The sequence below is a fragment of the Zeus faber genome, assembly GCF_960531495.2.
Source record: "Zeus faber genome assembly, chromosome: 19".
Lineage (NCBI taxonomy): Eukaryota > Metazoa > Chordata > Actinopteri > Zeiformes > Zeidae > Zeus > Zeus faber.
Window position 1 is genome coordinate 8,636,813 of NC_137206.1, and position 24,391 is coordinate 8,661,203.

The following is a 24,391-nucleotide window of genomic DNA, read 5'->3' on the forward strand; positions in this document are numbered from 1 at the left end:
ATTAAAAAAAACCTCAAGCGACGTCGCCGGACCGAGACCCGCGGCGGTTTGGTCCTGCCGTTTGCCGCGTTCGGTGTGAAGCGGGCTTCAGTCCGGTAGCTCATGCACCTCGCGCGTGTCCACAATCACAGGGAAATCCAAGCAGTTAAATGGAAATAAGCCGGAGACGCCTGTCAGTGAGAGACACAGACCTTTAGCAATCCATGTCATCGTTCTATATAAGCTTCAGTGGTACCAGTGAACCTTATTGAATGTGTATGTACAAAAAGAAAACACTGCAATACTGCAATATTGTTTTGGTATTGGATCAAGCTGCTAACATATACTTCTAAAGCTCCTCAAGGTGCTACAGACCTCTTTTCTAGTTCTTAATCGTATCATTTTTACAAACAAAAGTATCCGATTCTAGCTGAGCGGTTGGCGCGTGTGCCTGGTCATATTATATAGCTACATCTATTTTTTATTTGTACTGTGACTTTTGTAGTCTTTGGACAGACATGCCTGTAATATCACATGCTTTTTGTTGTTGTTGTTGGTTTTTTTTTCCTCTTCACCTGTGTGTTGTGGGTTTGGGGAAGGTTTTAAAAAAAAATTAAAATTATTTTTTTCCTCTCCTCATGGCGGGAGGCGACCTCTCCACGTGGAGGGACCACGCCCGTTTGTGGAGTCGGCTCCACATGACACTTTTTTTTTTTTTTTTTTTTCTTCGAAATGAGCTGAGGAATTTCAGAGGCAAACTGCATTCCAGCCATGTTGGTTTTGTATTTCATTGCATTTCAACAATGCCATCCTGTGACGATGACGGACTCATGTTGCTAATCCTCTGTATTTTACTTAAAAAAATCTATTTTACAAACTACTGTTGTATTTTTATAAATGTAGGCAAAGTAATTTGTGTGTGTGTGTGTGTGTCTATATATGTATGTATATATGTGTGTGTGTGTATGTGTGTATGTATATATATATATATATATATATATATATATATATGTGTATATATATATGTGTGTGTATATATATATATATATATATATATGTGTATATATATATATATGTGTATGTATATGTATATGTATATGTATATATATATATATATATATGCATGTATGTATATGTATGTGTGTATATATGTGTGTGTGTGTATATGTATGCATATATATATGTGTGTGTGTGTGTGTGTATATATGTGTATATGTGTGTGTGTATATATTATATGTTGTGTAAAATAGAAATTAATGCTGCAGCTTTTATCTTTTTTTTTTTTTTTTTTAACATTGACATCATCCAAAGAAGCAGATTATTTATTATCTGGCAGAATAACATGATTTGATCTTCATACTGTGCTGCTATGAGAGAGAAGAGCTGCAGTCTTCAACTCCAGTGTTTTACACAATGTAAATGAAAGTTCAATAAACGAAAAAGAAGGATTCGATCCAGAGTCTGTTTACGTATTTTCTTCTAATTTTTTTTTTTCTTATACGATATCTTTCACACGCACCGCGCTCGCCATATTATTAACGTCCTATCCATCGCAGGATCCACTTGAAAGATTTTTTTAACGTCCCCGAATGACTCAATGGCAGCCTTGGTAGCAGCCTCCAGTTTTAAAGCGCGCTTTACACCGAACGCGTACTCGCATCCGACAGTTGGATCCTCCCCCTAGTGGCCGTTTGGTGAACTGCGTCTGACTTTCACATCGGACGGAATGGCAGCTTTTTTGTTCTCCAGTACGACAGTAAGTAGTTTGCTCGACCTGTCTCACCGTTTGCCATCTGTACTTTCCATGAATGAGCTTTTAAGACGACATAGATTAAGTGTCCGCAAAGTCAATAAAAGCGAACACAACTTGTGTCTACCGTGAACAAGTCGATATCCAAGGTTAACGTTAATAACGTCGTGGTTGCATTTTGGTTAAATCCGCACATCCAAATATTGACATGTGAATCGTGATCATTAATCATTAATCTCAAAGTGTAATAAACAGAAACCTTTACATGACAAAAGGCCTGCATGAGAGGCTTTTGTAAACTCCTAAAACGCGTCAGCTTTTAGTGACCGCGTGCGGGCCGAGTTTGTTTTGCCGTTGACTTTCCACTGGACGTTGGGGCGGCTCCTGGGCTCGTCCCCCGGTGACATCAGCGAGGGACTTGGTCGGGCTTGGTTCTAGCTCGGGAGGGGGGCGGTCCGTCGGTGGAGGCGAAGCGAGACGCCGCCGTGGGCGACGGCGGAATCCCCGCCTTGCGTCTCCAAAGAGTCGACTTTTCCTCAGTTTTCGGGGCGACCGTCATTTTTGGTGGTGATGGCGACCGGGGAAATCCCCCACCTTGCGTCCCCAGGGAGTCAACTTTTCCTCAGTTCGGGGCAACCGTGATTGTTGGTAGCGACACTCCGTTGACCTCTGAAACCATGTGAATGCTACACCCAGCAGAAGAGGGGGGAATGATTCGTTAAGAGGTTTTCACATATCCAGAGGCGCCGGATGATCCTGGGATGTTCTCCAATTGACTTCAAATGGATTTGCTTAGTTCTACTGAGATATTCTACTGTTTTATATATATTTATTTTAAAAAAAAAAAACCTCTATGTTACGCGGATTACACCACAGGTCCCAGAATCCCATCACGGTGAGGCTTTGGGCACGTCCCGTCAGCGCGTTCTCGCCAGGAAAGGCGGACCCCGCCACCAGCGGTTCAAAACAGGCGCGTAGAGGAGCGCCTTTACGCCACACATACGTCAATACGGATTCTAATTAAGTGCCAGCGGAATATCAAACGTGGGATTTGTATTTTATTCTGTTTTTTTTGTTGAACAAAACGATCTTACGTTATTGCCACTGTGAGCGCAGGAGAAACGAGGTCACGTGGTTTGTTTCGGCGCCGCAATCAAGCGACTGGGTCCGTTCACCTGGGGGCTCGAGCGGCGGGAGTTTCGACCCTTTTTTTCAGATCGGCTTCTCGACGAGTCACTCGGCGAGAGAAAGGGGAGAAAACGAGTCGTTCGTCCCCCCCCCCCCCGCCCCGCCCCGCCCCCCCCGCGTTCACGGTGAATTCGGTCGGTGTCACGCACGAGGGGAGCGGGCGAAGGCTTCCGGCGAACGAGGGCCGCGGCTCGGGGCTCCGCGTCGCGGGAAGGAGGTCCTCGCCAGGGCGGTTTGGTTCTGACGAGATTATTTATGGCGGAGGAGGGATGAGAAAGAACGGATCCCAGGAAGTCCTTGAGCCTAAGTCGCTGAAACAAACCCTTCAATATTAATTAGAGAAATGCAAAGTGTAAACCAAGTGTTATTCAATATGAATTATGCCCCTTTTTTTTTTGTTCTTTGTTTTTTGGATTTCATGATCACGACTGTTTTGCGCTTTTGGAAACGCTCTTTTGCCTGAGTGACCCCCAACGCCTGAGTCGTTTAAAAAAATAAATAATAATGATTCGTTCGTTATGACCGAATCGTTCGCGAGTCGCGTGCGTTTACTGGACACCTGTGGGTCTGTCCCCGCGCAAGATGCCGTCTCCGGTCCCCGTGACGCGTCTGCTGCCCAAAGACTTTTACCCGTCCCTGGACCTCGGACCGTGCAGCAGCCCGCTGACCAAACACTCCGACGACACCACTCTAAAGGTCCCCGCCGCGCGGCACCACGGGAGGGTCGCCAGCCGGCTGTGGTCCTCCGTCATCCACTGGAAGGAGCTGCGGTCCGTGGAGCCCGTGGCGTCCGGGGGGTTCGGCTCGGTCTACAGGGCGCAGTACTTCGGGGAGACGGTCGCGGTGAAGAAAGTGAAGAAATGCGCCAAGAACAAGCTGGCGTCCAGGCAGAGCTTCTGGGCCGAGCTGAACGCGGCGCACGTCCGACACGAGAACGTGGTCCGCGTCGTCGCGGCGACGACGTGCGTGCCGGCGAACGCGGAGAACGAGGACAACATCGGCACGATACTGATGGAGTACGTCGGCGACCGGAACCTTCACCACGTCATCTACGTTTCCGCGGACGCGCTGGGGGCGGACCGGTGGTGCCGGTACTCCGGCGACATCCTCCGCGGGCTGCACTTCCTCCACTCGCACGGCGTCGTGCACCTGGACCTGAAGCCCGCCAACGTGCTGCTCTCCGGGGAGGACGTGTGTAAGATCGCGGACTTCGGCAGCTCCCTCAAGCTGGAGCGCGGGCGCGACGCGGTCGCGCCGTGTCCGAGCCACGTCGGCGGCACGTACACGCACCGCGCGCCCGAGCTGCTGAAGGGGGAGGAGGTGACCCCCGCGGCGGACGTCTACTCGTTCGGCATCACCCTGTGGCAGCTCCTCGCCAGGGCGCAGCCGTACGCCGGGGACCGGCAGCACGTCATGTACGCCGTGGTGGCGTACGGTTTGCGGCCGTCGGTCCGAGACGGGCAGGGGGAGCCGTGCGGGGCTCTGCTGGCCCGGTGCTGGGGCGGGGAGCCGCGGTCCCGGCCCAGTGCCCAGGAGGCGCTCGGTGTTCTGGAGAGAGTGCGGTCCCAACATTCAGACCTGTTTTGATTGTCCGACAGTAACTATTTTGTTTAAAAAAATATATATATAATAATAATAATAAAAAAGAAATGTAAAAAGACGCAAATTTTTAACGCTCGTCATCAATCCATAAAACAAACTGGAGATTGATTTCTCTGTTTTTAAGTTTAACATGGATATCATGATGGTTGTTTTACCCAACGCGGTCTCTGAATTGCAGAATTGATAATATATTAATCTAAATAGGTGTTTTGTCTATCTTAAGTGTTTTAATGTGGTTGTTTTGATTAAAAAAATATCCTCTTATCTTTGCTTATTTTACCTTGTCTTTTTGGGGTTTTTTTTTTAGGTACATCTATCTTGGTTTAAGATGATCATCTTGTGCCAGTGGCTTTGATCTCTTTTGGTGGGAGCTAAAATCCTCCAACACTGAATCCCGCTGCGTCAAACACGCTTCACAACGTGGCCAGTGCTTCTAACGCCTCCGCCTGTAATCGTCACAATCCTAAATAATCATCCTGTTAAATGACGCACAGCGGAGTAACTTGACACAACTCTGTAGAAAATTCGCATTGTCGTAAGAGATCCCTTATAACACTAATAGTTGGGTTTGGGGTTTTTTTTTTTTGGTAACTTTGAAATAGAATAACTACGCTCGTTTGTCATTGTTTGCACAATTAAACCAATTGATTCTCCCGTCGCGGAACTGGTTTGAATTTGTGCGCCTGAGTTCACGCAGGCGTTTCGCTCGTGCGCATTTGCGAGGACGAAGCTTGGCGCATGGAAATAAAATGGTAAGGAAAGAAAATGATCTGCGGTTTTACTGCTGCTGAATTAAATTAGAAAAACCTAGAAAGAAAACACATTTGCAAAAACCTTTTACACGATTAAAAAAAAAAAGAAACGCACGAGAAAATAGGAGTATTGAAATTTAAATGTTAGTGATGCTAAATGTTATTTTAAGTTATTTATTTGTTATTTTATATGATTTATATTACATTATTATTTAAATACATGTATTTGTTTATTTAATAGCGTTCGAACGCTAGAGGCCGCTATCTACTCGGGTCGCGGTAGCTACTCCTAACATGCCGAAGAAGAAGGAAACTAACCCGGATGCGGGGTATAAATGCGGAGCCAGGCCTCCCCGTCGCCCTTTTCGCCGAGAGCTGGTCGTGTTGTTTCCTGACTCACCGCTGTTCGCTTAGAAGCAAATCTTCCGAATAAGTCGGTCAGGAATAGTAACGATGGTGAGTTGTCCCAAACATATCGACGCCCCCCCCTCGTGCTCAGCGCTTTTCAATCTGAAGCACGAGCGGGGACGCTGCCCTCGGCCAGGTCGCCTCGCTACGTTGCACGTGTGCGGCGGAAGTGAGCGAAGTGGTTTTTAAAGCCCACTCCGCTGGTCTGGCTGCCACAGCGGCGCCGCAGGGATATTTATTCGTTCTCGCAGTGCAACTGTTTTTCATATATTGTGGTCTACTCGGACACACTTTGTGACGCTTCGTTTTGTGTGTGTGGGGGTTTTTTTTTTAGCGCGAAAACGCTCAACGCTTCCGTTGTGTGCGGCCGATTAAAGCTTTTGTTTTCCGGTGTAAAGAAAGGACGGCGCCATGCACTGCCCTGCCTCGAACGCCAGCGGGCTTTCGTGGACTAGAAGCCCCACGGTGGTTGTCAGGGGCTCCCTGTGAAAGACATCATCTACCATTATTGCCTCGGCAGCGTTAGCTGGCCGCTGTTCTTGCGCCGCATGATGGGACCAGTTATGTGACATGTGCTAGTGGGCTGTTGTGGGAGTCAGGCATGGTGACAGCATTTGACATGATCCCAAGAGACTGTCCTCGCCTTGTATTTCATGAACCGTTTTACCTCCCCCTCTCAAATCAGGCTTTCAAGGATACCGGCAAGGCGCCCGTGGAAACGGAGGTGGCCATTCACCGCATTCGCATCACTCTCACCAGCCGCAACGTCAAGTCGCTGGAGAAAGGTGAGCTGTCTGGATGCTGCGCGGCTGGTTCCCTCGACCAACTTACAATATACCAAGCCGTGCTATGAGGAGAAAATTCAACACCCGACAAGCTCTGACGACTCTTATACGCTATTCTGAGCCATTGGTTCTCAAGAAGTGCCCCGACTCATGCGACCAGTCGATACGGTTGATTGACCCCGTTGTTGTTTTCCTCCCTAATCAACCCAGTGTGCGCCGACCTGATCCGTGGCGCCAAGGAGAAGAACCTGAAAGTGAAGGGGCCGGTCCGCATGCCAACCAAGGTAACATGGAAACCGCCAACTTTCCTATCGGCGGCTAACAGCGCCGCCCCAAGAACATTTTAATGTGTTTAAAATGGAGTCGCCGGGCCCGTCCGGAGTTTAACCCCCACCTCCCCTTAACCGTCTACCCGCCAGACTCTGCGCATCACGACCAGGAAGACCCCCTGTGGTGAGGGCTCCAAGACCTGGGATCGCTTCCAGATGAGGATCCACAAGCGTCTGATTGACCTGCACAGCCCGTCTGAGATCGTCAAGCAGATCACCTCCATCAGCATTGAGCCCGGTGTGGAGGTGGAAGTCACCATTGCCGACGCATAAAGCAGGCCAATGGAATTAAAAAAACAAAACTGAGAAACTGAAAATTCTGTTGGTGATTTTTATTGGTGGGGTCCCGGGGGGGTCACGATCGGGATATTAGTTTATTAGTTGTCATACAAATAAATGCAACCATTAACTCCCAGTTTTTTTCCGCTTCATGCCGCTATCGCAGAGTCCTATAATGGTGTAAAAACGCAAGAACCATTTATTAACATGACAAACTTGAGTGTAGACTGCTAATTTCTCTGAACCCAACTGATGGAAACTCACATCATTTGTATTGAACTTATAAAGAAGCATTTGGCATAACTCTTGAATGGAGAGATGATTGTAGAATCAAGCAATTTTATAAAATGGTCGCTGCACAATTAACCCCAATTGTATATCACTGCACAGGGGCTGTTACACTAATTTTGTTGTTACACTAATCTCTGTCGCAATGTAGCTTGAATGTTATTCTCTCTTGTCAGTCGCTTTGGATAAAAGCGTCTGCTAAATGTAAATGTTCAATTTGCCGATGCCAAGCTGGTACTAGTGAGAAGAATAGTCGGTTAATTAAATGTTATGGGGTAAGTGTCCTCCCACCAGTTAGAGGCTTTCCTTAAATGGTAAAATAAACTACAGTTATTAGGATCCCCCATTCCTTGTATTAATCCTAGCTGAACGTCTTGGTCCATACGGTCAACCCTTCCCCTGTACATTGTCATTGTTAGTGTCAGTCTTTCCACGCGGGGGCGCCAAACGAGTTGGAAGTTGGGGGTGTTTTCCACCTGCACAGTCCAACGCTTGGACACTGACGCAAATCTGAATTTAAAACGGTTTATTCACCACAATAAGTTGTATCATATCACCCGATGCAGCGACGCAACTTGTGTATGGAAACGGGTGGAAATATACAACAAAACCTAATGGTTGACTACACAAAAGATATACTTTAATGTACTAAACCTAATTACATTTACATATTACATTTTACAGTTATCAGACGCTTTTGTCCAAAGCGACTGAGAATTATTAAAACACCGATGGACGGAGCCATCAGGAGCAATCAGGGGTTAAGTGTCTTGCTCAAGGACAGATAGACTAATAAACTACAAAATATAACTTGAGAAATGTGCTCGTATACAATAACTAGTGAGATAAAGCTTGCGGTGAACCTGAGACGAGGAAAGAATGGTAATGTACAATAAACCTAAAGATAAAGCATGAAACAACGTGGAAAAAACACAAAGGCAATGAACCTGAGCATCCGCCGCTGTAATTGGCTCCTCCCCCCTTTGATCCGGCTGCAATTGGCTCCTTGCAAATTGTAATTGGCTCCTCCCCTTGATCCAGCTGTAATTGGCTCCTCCCCTTGCACGGTCGGAGCTTTCCTCACCTGCCTTCAATTAAACGCCTCGACCGCTCAGAGTTCCTGAGCGGGAGCCAGTGCAGCCAGTCTTTTTTTTTTATTTTTATTTTTAATTATAGACCTGACACCACATCCGAGCGGCCTACATCACTTTTCTATCTACATCACATTGCTGGTCACTTTCTGTCGCTTCATCAGGTGGAGATGAGCGCACTGGGTGACTTGGTCTCTGGAGAGCCCACACGCGGTGACCAGCCTCCCAGCGCCTCCGTTCTCCCCATGCAGGTACGGTGTGCCGGGCCTCTGGCTAGAATGTATTGTTTACAGTTAATTCCCAGGCGCATTGTTCATCATTAGGTCAGTGTATATTGCCAAATACTTATTGATCACTGCTCATCTTTCTGGTTTGCTGTTAATTATTTATTTGTGAGTTTCTCTACTTTCTAGTTAACTCCTAGATGTTCTATACATTGGCAATTTTTGGTATGTTTATTGTATTTTTTATGTTAATATTCAATGATCATCATTAGGGTTATTGTTCATTACCAGACCTTTACTGTTCATCTCTATCTCCTTTATTTTTAGGTTTACTTTATTGTAAATTTATACTTCTAGGTTTATATACATAGACACTTTCAATTTTTTGTAAGGCCATTTATATTGTGGGTTTTTTAGGTTTTACATTCATTTATCAACGGGATTATTGTGTATTGCCATATCTTTCTTTTATTTTACAGTTTATTTAGTTTGTGTATATTTTGAAAGCTGTTCCATCTTCAAGTTAACTTAACTTCGGTTTATTGTATTGTCACTTCTTTCTTTGTTGTTGTTGTTGTTGTTGGTATTATTGACAATTTGAGTCCCCTGCCATTTCCCTTAGAGGATGAATGAAAGTATCCACCCATCTTAAAATGAGATTTTGCACGCTGTAGCTGTGTGTCCCGGTCCTTGCAGAGTGACTCTCCAAGCCGGGCGGTGCCGCAGCTGCATGCGCTCAGTGTTTACCTGAGGGTTCGGCCCTTCTCCAAGGAGGAGCTCTCCGACAATGAGGATCAGGTACTGTGCAGGTGACCTCTTTGTATTTTCTACCTCCAAACCGCCTTTAAAGTAGCAGGCAAAAAAAAATGTTCTCACGCCATTGAACTCCTGCTATGATATTCACCAGATACTACATACTGGCAAACCCTATTTTCTTAAATGGTCTCAATAACACACACTTGCTAGATTATTATAATAATAATAATAATAGCAACAAATGGTGTATTTGATGCTTCCGGTTGCCGCCTCCTCTCCCCAGGGCTGCGTAGTGATTGACAACGGCCAGTCAGTGACGCTGCGCGCACCCAAGGGCTCTGCCACCATGAAGAGCAGTGAGAGGGGCATCGGCGTACCGCTCCACAAATTCTCCTTCTCCCAGGTCACAGAGCTTACCCAGACCCTAAAAGCTTTCTCTGATATGCAGCCGAAGCGGTTTTATAAGATCGTTTGGTTTCTGAACGCGCGACTGAGCTCGGCGTGAGATTGCTTTTTTTTTAATTTTATTTTTTATTTTATTTTTTTAAGGATCTCTTCTCGAGATATGATCTTTTCTTCCGTAGCCAACTTTTTGATTTAGTTCAAAATTCCCCAAAAGATTTGAATGAAGTGGGGACAAAATACACCTATCCAAGATTTTCATGAATGCATGTTTGAGACTGCAAAGCCATTTTGGTCCTTTTTTTTTTTTTTAAGATTTTTGGACCCGAGATGACCCAGACCGAGCTGTATGAGGGTACCGTCAAGAGCCAAGTGTCTGATTATCTGGATGGCAAGAACGCCTTGATATTCAGCTACGGGGTGACCAATGCCGGAAAAACGTTCACGATCCAAGGTAAGGGTGCAATTTAAAACTGTACTTTGCCGAGATTGATGAGGTTCTAAATGTCATTATGTTTTTCTTATGTAAAGTTGATGGTGATCTTTATCATAAAGATGATTACCCACGCCAGCGTCTCTTGCATACGAGGCAACTGGCAGCCTGAGCTAAGCGGGTTCCCTAAACGTCGCTTGGAGCTCAAGCAGTTGGACGAGATGGAGATATTCAGGTTCAATAGGTGTGTGTTTTTTGTTTTGTTTTTTTTTCTTATTTCTTTTTAGGGACTTCAAAAGACCCAGGAATATTGTCACGAGTGCTGGAGGACGTCTTCAAGCACATTGGAGGCCGTCAGTACGGGGGCATGGACCTGAAACCGTACCTCGGGAATGACGTCCAGCAGTTGGGCTTCGACCAAGTCAAACAGGAGAGGAGCACCAAGGCTGCCATTTTTGCCTCAATAAGAGAGGCGAGACGACCTAACTTTGCATCCCTGTCCTGTTAAATGCCATACAAATCGATCAACATTTGACACAACTTGGCTTTTGAGCCTTTAATGTATACTTATTTAACTCTGCTTTTTAATAAACTGTCGATATTCTGTTGTTGTCCCCACGTTAGGATGGGGAAGTGCTCAGGGTAAGCGGCAGTTGTTCAGATTCCCCGTCCTCCTCTGCCATTAGGCTCTCCTCCCTGCCCTACAAAGACACAGGTATCCATAATACATAGTCCTTTCAATACTACTAATGATACTAATACAATACCAAACACTGCTCATATGCCGTTTGGGATTGCAGCATCGGTCTGGTATTGAAATGGCACAGTGCAACTGCATCCATTCTTTTAGTACTCAAAGTTCTTATTTTGCGTCGTACGTTTTGGAAGCTCAGATGACACAAAGGCTTTATTGGTTTCTCTCTCTCACTGAATAATAAGTACTAGCCACTAAATCTTAAGAAAGGTAAATGCATGAATTTACAAATTTCGACTCATTTTATGATTGGATTTTGGGCAGAGCAGGACAGCTGGTTGTCCGGAATCACCCCAAAGTTGTTGGGGTAGTGATATAGTGTTCTCAATAGTAATGGGGAGGTCTGTATAAGGGCAGTTTTCCTGGGGAGGGAGTAGCTCCGGGGGGGGTGGTGTCACTTCCATAGCAGTGAAGAAGCCATGGGTGGAGATCACACCGCCAGGGGGAAGAGCAGAGCCCCCAGGACGAAGCCCTGAGGGACACCTGCATTTAGAGTTTAAGGTCTGGGCAGGGATCCTCTCCAGGAGGCTTGGTATGAGCGATCGGCCAAGTACGGTGCAGGAGTGCGCAGATCCCACAACTCCAAGCTCAGAGGGCGGAGGGGATGATTTGGTCGTCAACTGTGTCAAAGGCAGCAGAGAAGTCAAGTAGACTAAGGACAGACAAGAGGGGATGAAGCCCTGGCGGTGTGGAGAGGTTCCATCAGGGGGGTTCTTAAGGCGAGCTTTGGCCACTCTGGCTGTCTTTAAGGGCCGTGGGAACAGAGCCTAAGACCAGAAAGTAACAAGTGTCGTGAAGAAGGGCAGACGCTGCAGAGGTGAGGTTGGAGGAGGAGCAGGTGGTAGACAGAGGCTGTTAGGGCACCTGGATTGCCCCCCCATTTCCTCTCAGCTGCCCTCAGCTATGTTCTATGAGCTTGTGGAGAGGACTGAGCAGGTCTGGCGGTGAGTGGGCGGTCTGGAAGGGAGGGCAGAGCGGCGGGAAGAGGCTTCATCCATGGACGGGTAAAGAACTGCTCGGCTGAAGGAAGGAAATGACAGCAGAAGAGAGACCGGTACGTCAGTTCTTGGGTTGCGCCGGCCGGAGGTGGTGGATGCTGAACGGGTGAGGGAGGCTGTGATGGGGGGGACAATAGGGTGGTCCAATGCAGGGTTAGGGTTAGAGGTTAGGTTAGGCTTAAAGTTGGAGGTAGGGCAGGATCCGGTGAAGATCAGATCAATCAGATTCCTAGTCTTGTGGGCCGGTGGTGATTGTGGAACAATAACATTAAAAGAAGGGAAAAACTTGAGGAAGGAGGACATCGCGTCTGGTGAACAGGTCAAATGTCGAAGTGGAGTGCCATCAGGAAAGGGGATCAGATCCATAGTAGGTAACCTAGTTTCAGCTAGACTAGTTTTTCCCTTTGACGAAAACTTTCGGATTAAACCAATTTCTATATATATATATATATATATATATATATATATATATATATATATATATATATATATATATTTATTTTTTTTAAACTAAAAAGCAGAATGTAACAATATCCCACGCATGCTGAGATACCACTGAAGAGTGGGCCAATTTCTCACCTCATACAAAATGGTGAACTATGATGTCGCCCAGGCAGAATGCCTAAGATTCATCCAGCCTGACGTTGACTCAACTGACATTTGACCGTCCAGATAAAAGCACAACCTGAGAGTCTCATCGACGCCTTCTGCTCTTTCCCGCTCATCTCTCCTCTAGCCGAGAGGGCGAGTGAGCCGGCCGAGCGGGAGCGCAGCCAGTTTTCCTTGTGGGTGGCGTTCTTCGAGATCTACAACGAGAGCGTTTACGACCTGCTGCAGCCGCTGTCGTGCTCCAAGTCCAAGAAACGCACCGCCCTGCGCATGTGCGTGGACGGCACTGGCGACACCTACGTGAGAGGTGTGGAATCCAATTGAGCCCCGGGGATGGTCTTATCCCTTCTGAAGCACGAGTTGAAGGAGGGTCCTTTCATAGGTTATTGAAGGACGTAGTTAATGTTCCGTGTCTTGCTCGTATTGCATTTAGAACTTGTATGTCACATTGGAATGTTACGGCCATGGCAACCACGGGTGAATGAATGCTGCTTCTAACCAACACTACTACTATCGGCGTCAATGATGGGGAGCGAAAGTGAATGTAGCGACCACTGAAACAAAAACCCTAACCCAGCCCTAACCTGTGTTAAAATATATACTATGTTAAACGTATCAGTGCGACTTTGAAATCACCCATCAAACAAATCTAAACGTCCAGTCACATACTTCAATATCTGTTTAATCGCTTCAAATAACAATTTCCTTCCCATTTTTTCAGAACTTAAGTGGATCAACATCGAAAACCTGGAGGAAGCCTGCAAACTTCTCCGGTTTGGAAATAAAAACCGCAGTGCCGCGTCCACCAAGATGAATCACTCTTCAAGCAGAAGGCAATTATCTCATTTTGCGCAGTAATTAATTTGCCAGAGACGCATTTAAATGGCGGTTGGTCTGCGGCGCTTTTGTGTCTGAGGGGAATTTGCTCTCACCACAGCCACAGCATCTTCACCATGAAGTTGCTGAAGATCGACGATTCTACAGTGCAGAGGATCTCAGAGTGAGTAACCTCGGATGCAAAACTAACTTCGGCTACGAGAGATTCAACGATGTTGACGTGGGGTTTCCCAGGTTCTCTCTGTGCGACCTGGCGGGCTCGGAACGATGCAATAAAACCAAGACATTTGGATTGCGGCTTAAGGAGGCCGGCAACATCAACAACTCCCTGCTCATTTTGGGAAAATGCATCACTGCCCTCCGAAACAGCCAAACGGACAGGTACGGTTGGCAGACACATGCCAGAATAGGTGTTCGCAAACTTTGCATAAAGTACTGCTTCGGTGATCAATACTTGGCGGTGTTACAGATTTTGCATGAGGGTACTGTGCCAATGAATGTGTAGTCCAAGATCTGAGGTGTGATCTCAACATCTGAGTGGCCGTTGGGAGATATGGTTTTTCTTTTCCGCAGGGCAAAGGCCTACATTCCTTTCAGAGAGAGCAAACTGACCAAGCTCTTCCAGGCGGTGTTCTGCGGGAAGGGGAAGGCTTCCATGATCGTGAACATCAACCAGTGTGCCTCCAGCTATGACGAGACGCTCCACGTCATGAAGTTCTCCGCCGTGGCCAAACAGGTTGGTCTGACTGAAACAGGGCTGTTATTAGTTTTTGTTATTAAAATTATTTTTCTCAGCGCCCCGGGCAAATTCTCGCGGTGCAACAGTTTGCACAGTGGTTGAAAAACACTTAAGTGGTGTGTTTTGTTTGTTCTTTAAAGTAATTAAAGGCTGTCTCTAGGTGATCCAGGTGATTCCAGCCAAGTCCCTGGAGTCTCTGGCTCCTCGCCTGTTGGGCCGCGACGGCAGGCCGCTGTTGCGGAACGGGGTGCTGGACAGCCAGGCACCCGAGGACTACCTTTCCGATGACGAGCTGCTGGATGAAGAGGATGATGCGGACGTGTCGATCTTACCCCAGCAAGTACGACTTCCCTCCGCGGCACACGATGCACTGCTGGGCGTCATTTAGATGTGTCCATGGGACGAGCTTTGACTATGCTGAAAAGCCGGATCAATACTATTGATCCTGGTTCTGTCGCTTGGAAATCATGCGGAAAACATACTCTTGGAGTATGTTATAGTCAGCACCTACAGAGGGAAGGTGGCAATAGAGGAGGTTGGAGTGTGCATGTATTACAACGTACGAGGTAGTCTAGTACAACTTTTCATAAATGTCACAAACTTAGTGCAAATAAATGAAATTGCATCGATATTGAAATTCTCACCTGCTATAGACTGTAGTACTATGAAAATGATGCTTTACTTCCCTTATGGTTACGTTGTTTAATATTTGTCTTGCTTTTTCAGTGACGAAATCTGCTTCGTATCGAATTTTTTTCTCAGTATTTATCTTTCCCAGGAGCTTTTGAATGTGATCGAGACCCTCCGAACAAAGCTACTGGCTGAGAGGAGAAAAAACCTGGTGCAGGAAATCGAGATTCGCAAGGAAATGGGCAACGCCATGTTGGAGCAGCTCATGGAAAGTGAGGAGCTGCTCAGGTAATGGCCCGTTGTTCAAACACCTTCTCAAGAATCAAAATGTTGCTGCGTGAATTGGAACCATAACCATGAAAGGCCACACCCCTTAAATCGGCAGATGGCCGAACCGCTGCTCCTTTGTGGCTCCCAATAGCGTTTGATAATCCTGAGCTGATTTAGACTTTTGTGTTCGATGTTATAAGTCGACAGATGGCTGAGCTGAAAGAGGGCTACGAGGAGAAGTTGGAGGACACATTTGAGATGTACAAGGATGCCATTAAGGAGCACGCCTATCAGTGTGCTATGAACCACGTGGAAGACAACTACGTTCCCGTAAAGGAGTTCATTGCCGAGGAGGAGAAAGTTGAGGTTTGTTTAGCGGTAGTCTCCTCCTCTGCTCTTTGGTTTCCAAGTAAGTAAAGTGAAGGTCAAACCTCCTACCGCCGACCGTGCAGGCGCTGAGACGCAAGCTGTCCGATTTGGAGACGCTGGTGTCCGGCTCCAGGGCTGGAATGCGCAGGACTCCAACGGCGGACCGGTCTACGCAGACTGAGGCCAGCCTCGTGCCTTTCAAGGAGACTGTAGCAGCAGGTCAGAGAACCAGACACCCCTCATGCTGTTATGAAGCTACACTACATGGCCAAAACTGTGTACCCCTGCTTATTGAACAGCTTGTTCAACAAGCGAGATTGTCTTCACCCCTTTGCCACCACGACGATCACTCTTCTGGGAAGGCGTTTCCTTAGATGTCGGAACATTGATTTACGTCCGTTCATTGGCAGGAGTATTTCCGAGGTGGAGCGCTGACGTTTGTCAATTGGGCCTGGTTCAGAGCTGACGTTCCCATCCATCCCACAGGTGTTCAGTGGGGTGGCGGTCAAGGCTTCGTGCAGGCCAGTCAAGTTCTTCCAAATTATATTTGTGGAGATCTCTGTTTAAGCAGAGTGGAGTTATCACGTGGACAGAGGAAAGGGCCTTCCACAAACTGCTGCCACCGAATCAGAAGCGTAGAATCCTCCTAGACTGTCATCTTGTGCTGTAGTAGCATTGGGAATTATATTCGCTGCAGCCTAGCTTGAACCATGAAAAACTGCCAAAGACCTTTTATTCCTCCCGCACCAAACTTACCAGTTGACACTATTCATTTGGGCAAATGGTGGCCCACCAGGGGACCAGACTACACTTTCACTGGTCCAGAGTCCAATGGCACGAGCTTCACACCACTGCCTCTTGGCATTGCACACTTTTAACTCAAGGCTTCTGTGCGGCTACACAGCCGTGGAAAACAGTTTCACTAGGCTCTAGAAAAAAGTTCTTGTCCTGATGTTGACCCAGAAGAACTCAATGTTGCGTGCAAGGTACAAATTGAATGCGTGACATGCTTAAACACTCGCCGGTCCCACGCTGAGGTTGTATGGTCTGCTGCAAATTGGCAGGTCATTTGGTCCGGCCTTTGTGGCTAAAATGTCCATTACCACTAATAAGAAAGGGTGTCCAGTCAACGTACTTTTGGCCAGGTAGTGTATATAATGCTGTGGTTCAACAAAATCCAAGAGTTCACACCAAAAGCAATGGAATGGGCACATTCTGTTCATGCAGATGATTTAAAATGCAAACGGCTCTACATGGAGAAATGTGCTGTGGAGAGAACGTGCGAGCACAAACAAGAGGTACAGAGAACTATTATTTCTTTAAACAAACACAACATTTTTTTTCCTTTGCCAACTTAAATGTTCGACCAGAGACTCATTGCTATTAATTTGTATTCCAGCTTATAGTGTCCCTTGAAAAAAGGCTGATGGAACAGAATTCAACCCTGCAGCTGGTCAGAGACAACTTCCTGGACAAGTCAGCTGAAGTGGAGGCCATGCAGAGGAAAGGCGAGGACCAGGTGACGAAAGTCGAATTTTTACATCTAATACAATCGCACCCTTGTCTTTACACGACTGGCCCGCTTAAACTAGGCTCTGGAGACTTGGGCCGCTTGAGACGAGCTTTACTTATGCTGCCGATAAACGCTGTTCGGCCATGGTTTGGCAACTATGGGGAAACCTTGCAGATAGAACAGTTGGCACCATGACTTTGGTGGTTTGTTTTGTGTTTTCCATTGTTTTCTCATCAAACGCATTCACCAAGAAGAATAGGTGTTGATATTGTATGAAATCTCTTTCCGCTGATGCTCTGTGTGCGCGCGTTACACCCAGGCTGAACTTGTCACTTCCTGGACATTGAGCCGTCAGTTATTTGGGCTGCTGAGATAGCATAAACTACAGTCAGGAACAATTATACTTTGAATTATAGCTCTTCCTATTTCCGTTCAAGACACAATCTCTAAATGAGCTCACAAGGGTGAACACGGGCAAGGACAAGGAGATCGCTTCCCTGAAGGAGGAACTGGCCAAGCTGTCCCAGAAGCCCTCTGTGGAGGCCAAGCCCAAGCGAGGTCTCCTCGCCAACATCAGGGACAGCGTGACATCCCCACGGACCAAGTCGATCGGCCGATCCCTCAAGAAAACTGTCAGGACCACGCCCGCCCTCGGAAACAAGGCCAACAGCTAGAGTTCTGTGTGCGTGTTGTGTTTTTTTTTGTTGTTTTATTTATTTTATTTTGTTTTTAGGATATTTCAATAAAATTGTATTACAGAAACATGGAATCTTTAGCCTGCGCGAGGTTTATTTGGCTTAACTTGTATTTGAGTGGATGGCAGGTGGAATCTGTACATTTTCTAAAAAAACCATGCACTATAAACCTGATGCAAGCCTCACACAATCTTGGGTCAACTCCCATGGTGTTGCATATTTAAATGTGATGTTAATGCTGTACAACATCTGTTTAGGTGGGTGGTGGGCTTAAAATAATTCGTGTTGAAAGCAAAGCACAATGATTCAAGCGTAACTATTGCCTAATTTAGGGTCCCTAGTGTGCAAGCAAAGCTAGATCACCTTCCCTCCCCGCAGAAACAAGTTATATGTGAATTAGGACATGACATGAGGTGGTGTCAGCAATCTCCCCGGAACGCTCAACTAACCTAATAGATATTTGGTAATTCACGACACTAACCTAAACTGTTGTGAAGGAAAATCAGTTCGGTTTTAATCATTTTGACGTCACACATGGTTTAATCTCAAGGTACTAACCATCAGTAGGATTGTTTATCATACTGACTTTTAGCTGGCTTGGCTAAAGAGAACCCAGTTATATGAAACGCAAATATTTATTGACCAAAATGATTCTCTGGGAGCCCCTTGAGCATGAATGACTTCAAACATTTCCGGTAAGTGTTGGTCAGTCGCCCGCATGGGCTTGGAGACGCTTTGTCCCTTCTTTTTTTCCTTTCAGAACGGCTTCAACTCGGTGATATTGGCAGGCTTTCTCGCATGCACTCCTCGCTTCAGCACCTGCCATAACATTGCTATTGGATTAAGGACACTGGATTTTCGACTCAGCCGTCGCATGCATTCTTCCGTAGACTGACTTGTGTGTTTCACGGTCGTCCTGCTGCAAAACCCACCTTCTATTGAGCTTCGGTTCAGGGACAGCCTCACGTTCCCCTGAAGACTCTCCTGCTACAATCCAGAGTGCAGGCATCAAGTTTTCCATTCAAGCCAAAAAGTTCTAGTTTTTCGACTCATCCTTCGGCAGAAAAGACTTGCAACGGCCTTTTGGCTGTGGTCTTCAGCAAACCTTAAGACAGGCGGCGATGTCCTTCTTGGAGAGCAGTGGCTACTTCCTATTATGGTTCTTGTGTTTTCCTGACGGTGGCCTAATGAATACTGATATTATCCAACGCAAGCCCCTATAAGATACTATTTTTTCAGCTGAGTACCACCTTCACTGGCACTGGGAGAAAAAAAGATTAACAAATTATGTAGTGTGTGTGTTTTGATGTATTATATATAACATGGAGTACCCCATGCACTACCACAAGGTACCACTAGGGGTACGGGTATCCTCATTTGAGAAACACTGCTTGAGACATGAGCGCTGGGGTTCTTTATGACTTCCCGGAATATTATCCTTGGCTCTTTGGGCAATTTTTGTCGGACAGCCACACCTGGAGAGAATAAGTACGGTGTTGAATTTTCTCCGTTTGTTCACTATCTGCTTGACAAGTGGATTGGTGGATACCAACTCTTTAGAAATTGTTTTAAAACCTTTTTCCAGCTTGATGAGAAACAACTTTTTATTTTTATTTTTTATAAGTCCTCAAACCTCATTTGAGAAAAGGCGTGTTTTCACCAAAAAAAACAGGCGTTGATGGTGAAGACCCAGTTTTTTTTGTTTTTTTTTTAAGAGGGCAGGGACACCAAAACTCACTCCTGTTAGTCCTATTTATCGAAAACATGTGACTCTAATTATCCCTTTAAGTGAACTGCTAATCCCGGAGATTCATCTCACATAACTCATGTTGGATGATTTGACTCAAATAAATGAAATTGAAAAAGTGTGTGGTTTTTTTTTAAGTTCATTGTGTCCTGAATGTATTTGTAGGACTTCTACAAAAATCTGGTTCCATTTTAGGTCAAATGAGTGCAGAAATTGAGAAAATTCTTAAGGGTTCGCCAACTTTCCAGCACTATAGATTAGACGCTATGTAAATCACTGGTTTATCCACTATGTCTTTAAAGTTGTTTTTTTTTTCCATTTGTATCTTTTGTAAAAACATTTTTATTTTTAAAATAATATTTCACTGAGTATTTCTATGTTGTGTTTTTTTATGATTAAAAAAAAAAAAAAAAAAACCTGATCACTACTCTTCTCTACTGGTAAACACTATTTAATACTTGGAAGATCTTCAGAGACAAGGTTGTAATAAAAGGTGTTAAGCCCCATTTGGAGAGAACTGTGGAGCCGGATTTAGGATTCCAGCTCTGCTTTGGACTCTTCGACCCCAACTTGGTCAGCAGCGGCGGCTTCACTGGCTTCCTCAGACTATTGGAAATAAAATGTTGAAACGTGAACGACGTATCATCAGCGGCATCGCGGCACGTCCTGTACTGTCAATTAAAATCTGTGGTTTGTATAAGCAGTGCGTAGCCTGCGGCGCTAGTTCTGTCAGACAACTCGACGGCGCCACGCCCCCATGGGCTGGCCTATTGAAGCAGCCAATTCCCCCTGCCCTTCAAATGATGCAGAATAAATGATCGTTTTAAGGTTAATCTAAGAGTTGTCTGTCAGAACTCTTGCGAAGTCATGTTTACGCGTTGATCAGAAACGCACGACTCCGTGATCCATTTCATTTGCGATGGATTGCTGTGGTTGTATGACAAAGTATTACGAAAATATAGACCTACCGCGTCGCTTTTCCCTTCGGCATCGATATTAGACTCTGCGTTCAAGTCCGCCCCTTCGTCCAAATCCTGTGGAAAATGTATGCATAAATATACAGGCGAAATGTGAAATATATACGCGTTGGCGAAAGGAGAAGAAAACGCACGCTCGGCATAAATCGCTTACTTTTTCGGGACTTTCTTGCACCGAGTCTGTTTCGGGCTTGATGGCGTCCTCGCCCTCTCCGTTTTCTGAGTCTTAAACCACACAATAAAAAAACAAAAGATCCTTTTTTTTCATCCACGTTAGCCTAAATACTCTTTGACAAGGTGAATGTAAACACACACACACACACACACACACACACACACCGTCCGAGTTGGGTTGGGTTTCACCAGGCGGGTTCTCTGCAGCGTTCTCAAAGTCCGCCAGGGAAATTTCACAGATCTTGTGGAAAGGTGTGAACGGTTTGACAAACTGAAATGCAGACTTTCCCCAACGGGTTTGAAGTTTTTTTTTTTGTTTTGTTTTTTTGTTTTTTTTGCCCGCGAAAAAAAATTACGGTCATGACGAAATACTATTAAGAAAGAAGTGCATGCATTTATAGACATGGACCGAGAGTGACTTTATTTGTATTTGAAAATTCCAAATGATAAGCATTGTTCATTTTCCATTGTACGTGACTTATACATGTTATCCAGGTAGCTCTTGCTCTTTTCTCGGCCATTTCCATCTCAGCCTCTGTAATAAACTAAATTCTGTAACAATCAATCAACCGATCAAAAGTATGGATTTGGCTTGTTGCCCATCGGATCTATTGTTTCTCAGTGTATTTCAAAAAAGGACAAAACCTGCCTTTCAATCCCGCAAACATCTAAAACGTGGACGAGGCGGCGGCTCGGTGTTCGAGACGGGTCTCTCCTTCCGCTGCCGTTTTCAAATCGTGCCCAGAGGAGCAAAGAAAATAAAGAAAAAAGCAGAAAGGGCTTTACCTCCAGTAGAAATTCCTCTCCGAGCTCTTTCTTCTTCTGCTCTTGTTCGATGAGGTTGAACACCGTTTGTCTGAGAACGGGTGCGTTCGCTCCCCTCACGACAGACACCAGTTTACCAGTCTGAAGAGGATATACTAGTGTGTGTACGTGTATATACAGTAATTACTCTATACTGTATATACAGTACTATACATGAATGCGTGTGTGTATTTGAAAATGTCATTCAAAACCCTACAAATATCGCGTCCAACTTGCTTTGTACAACAGTTGTCAGCGCGGCTTTGCTCACATTTTCTTTACACCTTCGTTCAACGTGACTTTGAACAAGCAAATTCATCCGAGCACTTCAATTGTGAGAGAGAGCCAGAGAGAGTGGAGAGGGTTTTTACTTACAGTGTAGAATAAAAAAACCGGGTGGCAATTCCCTCTCAAGGAAGACAGTATTTGTAACGAGTCTGCTTCGGCCTGAAACATTTGACAACGTCTTATTTCTCATTCCGAGGTATTTGATAAGGAAAATGACCGCGCGGGATCCCGTGCAAGTCGACAAAAGCTCATTTGTGTGCATTTAAAGGCGCAGTGCGTATTTACTTTTATGATGTGATGATACTTTTATGTGCTTTTGGGAGGGAAAAAAAAACAATGTCCCCAGTATGAGAAATGGCCATATACACCCTGTAAAATTCACCGTGGTTAACTTCGACTTTTGCACGGCCCTCGATGAGTCCTGCAGATGTACACACTCCCAGTCCCGTTATCTCTTTATAGCCGCTGACTGAACTCGTGCTTTGTAGGTGCCGGTTCACTCCTTCCCTACTTGGTTGGTTTTCTTCACTAAGAAAACGAATGTTAATATTGATCTCGGCCGTTTCTGCACTTACCACTTCGAATCTAAGGACCTCCTCTCCGTGTGCTTTTGTAATTTCTTGGAACATTCTTTTCACTGCCCTGCATGGTCCACACCACCGCTGGTAGACGTCTATTACTATGAAAGAGTTCACCGCTGTTACCAATACACTTACTATTATTTTTATTAAAAAAACAGGAATTGAAAATTTTGTTTGTTTCATTTACATATAATTTGTAGATAGGTACTTTACATATACATGCATATGAATGTGCTGTATGCGTCTGAATGACATGGTTAAAAGTTAAAAGTAACATTTTTTTAAGGAGTGGTCATTGAAAACAAGCACATGATTTCACAACAAAACGATCAAAGAATTTATCATTCAAAATAAGGCCAGGATTTTATATTATTATTATTGTTATTATTATTATCATTATTATTTTGCAGGCATCTTTTTACATTTAATTGGCGGCAACTGCTGAACTGCGCGCTTCACACCGAATCTGACGGACGACAAGAAAAGACCGGAAGTGCATCACGGAGAGTCGGATTCCACGTGCAAAATGCCACGGCGCACCGCTGTACGGAGTTTCTGTGTGCGTTCGTGGCTCCGGCAAGTTAAGATGCGTTAAGATCTTTTAAATGTCCTGGAAGTTGCGGTCCGGTCAAGTTTTTTTTATTGGAACTGGGCTTAAAGAGTCAGTCAGCGTAAAATAATTACGCTACTGGTGTCAACGTTGGATGTTACCTTATTCACTATCAATAAATCTCTTTTGAAATGAATGGTGTGTATTTTTAAAATTAATTTTGATTTTTTTTTTTTGCACTTTGCAAACACTAAATAAAGGCTGTTTTAAACTCTCATTCGTGGGAATTGGGAAATATCCCGCTGAGCAAACTACTACAAGCCTTGCTGTTGTACTGGAAAAAATTAGCCCCTCCCATCTTCCCTGACATATTTTGTGACGCGAAACCCAGACGCAGATCACCCGACGGCCACTCGGAGGAGGGGTCCGACTGTCGGCTGCGTTTTCAGACGCAACGTGAAATACGCTTTACCGTGCATGTGAGCGTGGGGAAAAAAAGCCGTTTTGCTGTCCTGTTTTGTTTCCCTTCTCGCGATCAATATTGGTTCGCCTGCCATTCCGTCCGCTACCTCGTGATATTATTTCCACCTACCCAGGACTCCTGGCTTCGATAACGCCTCCTCCCATTGGTCTTCCTTTTTTATTTCCATCTACGTTGCAAAAACAAACGTCTTGACATGAGTCTCAAGGGAGCCGTGCGCAGCGTGGCTCAGCTCAATGGTTTTGCGCCACAAACCCGCCCAGCAACCCAACGAGGACGACAGACGCTGCCATAATAAACGATAAAATGATCATCTCTGTAACGTAAACCTGACCTGACTCGGGGCGTCTTTCTTTCCTGCCATTCTCTCCGGTGGAAGGGGAAAGCTATGGAGACCGACAGGGATTGAAGTAAGATACCAGATACTGCGGCACGTGAGCTCAAACTTTAATTCTTCAATCCCGGAGTCACGTTCACTTTACGGTGCAAGCCTGCCTTTCTGCGTCCATCCCAGTGGATTGCAGAAACGACGTTTTCACACTGTTGAACCAGTAAGCCTAAACTAAGGGGAAGCAATAACACAGGCCTACTGTGTATTTACATGATATTAACCAGTCGCACGCTCGATACACTCTGTTTGACAAGGATTTCAAGTTAGAGTTCATCTTCCGCTTTGAAGTGCGCTGAGAAAATGTTATTTTAACTGAAGTAAAATGTAGAACTGCTGAGCGACTGAAGTTTCACTAGAAGATTCACGCTGACTCTATAAAGTCAACGGTGAAGGTCTCCCTTGGATCTCCAAAGGCAACAGGAAGTAGCTTGGGTACGTCAGCGGTAAAATCCATCTCCAACGTAATAATCGGAAGGCAAACCCCAGTTGAACGCAATCAAATATGTAATTACCTACCTGTAGCTACCGGGGATGGAGCTACTATGTTCACATGCGACACCCAACATTAGTACTGGAGGAGGCTGCGGCGGGCGAGGGGCGCGGCACGGCTCGCTTTCCCGCGGCCGCCCAGCCGCCCCGACTCGGGGCAGGGAGCTTTCATAATGTTTGCCTGTCTTGCGGAGGGGGTCGGCGCACGGGCTCCTCAGCCGACCGGGAG

General features: G+C 45.7%; 3 protein-coding genes across 3 annotated transcripts; all 3 read left to right on the top strand.

The window, feature by feature from the left end:
* Positions 1-3,499: 3,499 nt before the first annotated feature.
* Positions 3,500-4,669, top strand: mos (v-mos Moloney murine sarcoma viral oncogene homolog; the record flags this gene model as incomplete). Its single annotated transcript, XM_080019962.1, has 1 exon — positions 3,500-4,669. One exon carries the CDS (start codon positions 3,500-3,502, stop codon positions 4,502-4,504), a length of 1,005 nt encoding a protein of 334 aa, XP_079876088.1. The 3' UTR covers positions 4,505-4,669.
* A 921-nt stretch (positions 4,670-5,590) lies between these two features.
* rps20 (ribosomal protein S20) lies at positions 5,591-7,110 on the top strand. Its single transcript, XM_080020240.1, has 4 exons — positions 5,591-5,727; positions 6,365-6,464; positions 6,675-6,748; positions 6,884-7,110. The coding sequence occupies exons 1-4, from the start codon at positions 5,725-5,727 to the stop codon at positions 7,064-7,066; spliced, it is 360 nt and encodes a 119-aa protein (XP_079876366.1). The 5' UTR covers positions 5,591-5,724; the 3' UTR covers positions 7,067-7,110.
* Positions 7,111-8,621: 1,511 nt separating this feature from the next.
* Positions 8,622-17,659, top strand: LOC307244787 (kinesin-like protein KIF20A; the record flags this gene model as incomplete). Its single annotated transcript, XM_080020091.1, has 17 exons — positions 8,622-8,702; positions 9,372-9,473; positions 9,715-9,834; positions 10,149-10,287; positions 10,554-10,769; positions 12,755-12,934; positions 13,349-13,460; positions 13,565-13,627; positions 13,699-13,845; positions 14,038-14,200; positions 14,364-14,543; positions 14,982-15,121; positions 15,304-15,469; positions 15,556-15,691; positions 16,700-16,770; positions 16,872-16,991; positions 17,423-17,659. The coding sequence occupies 17 exons, from the start codon at positions 8,622-8,624 to the stop codon at positions 17,657-17,659; spliced, it is 2,373 nt and encodes a 790-aa protein (XP_079876217.1).
* Between the last annotated feature and the right edge of the window lie 6,732 nt (positions 17,660-24,391).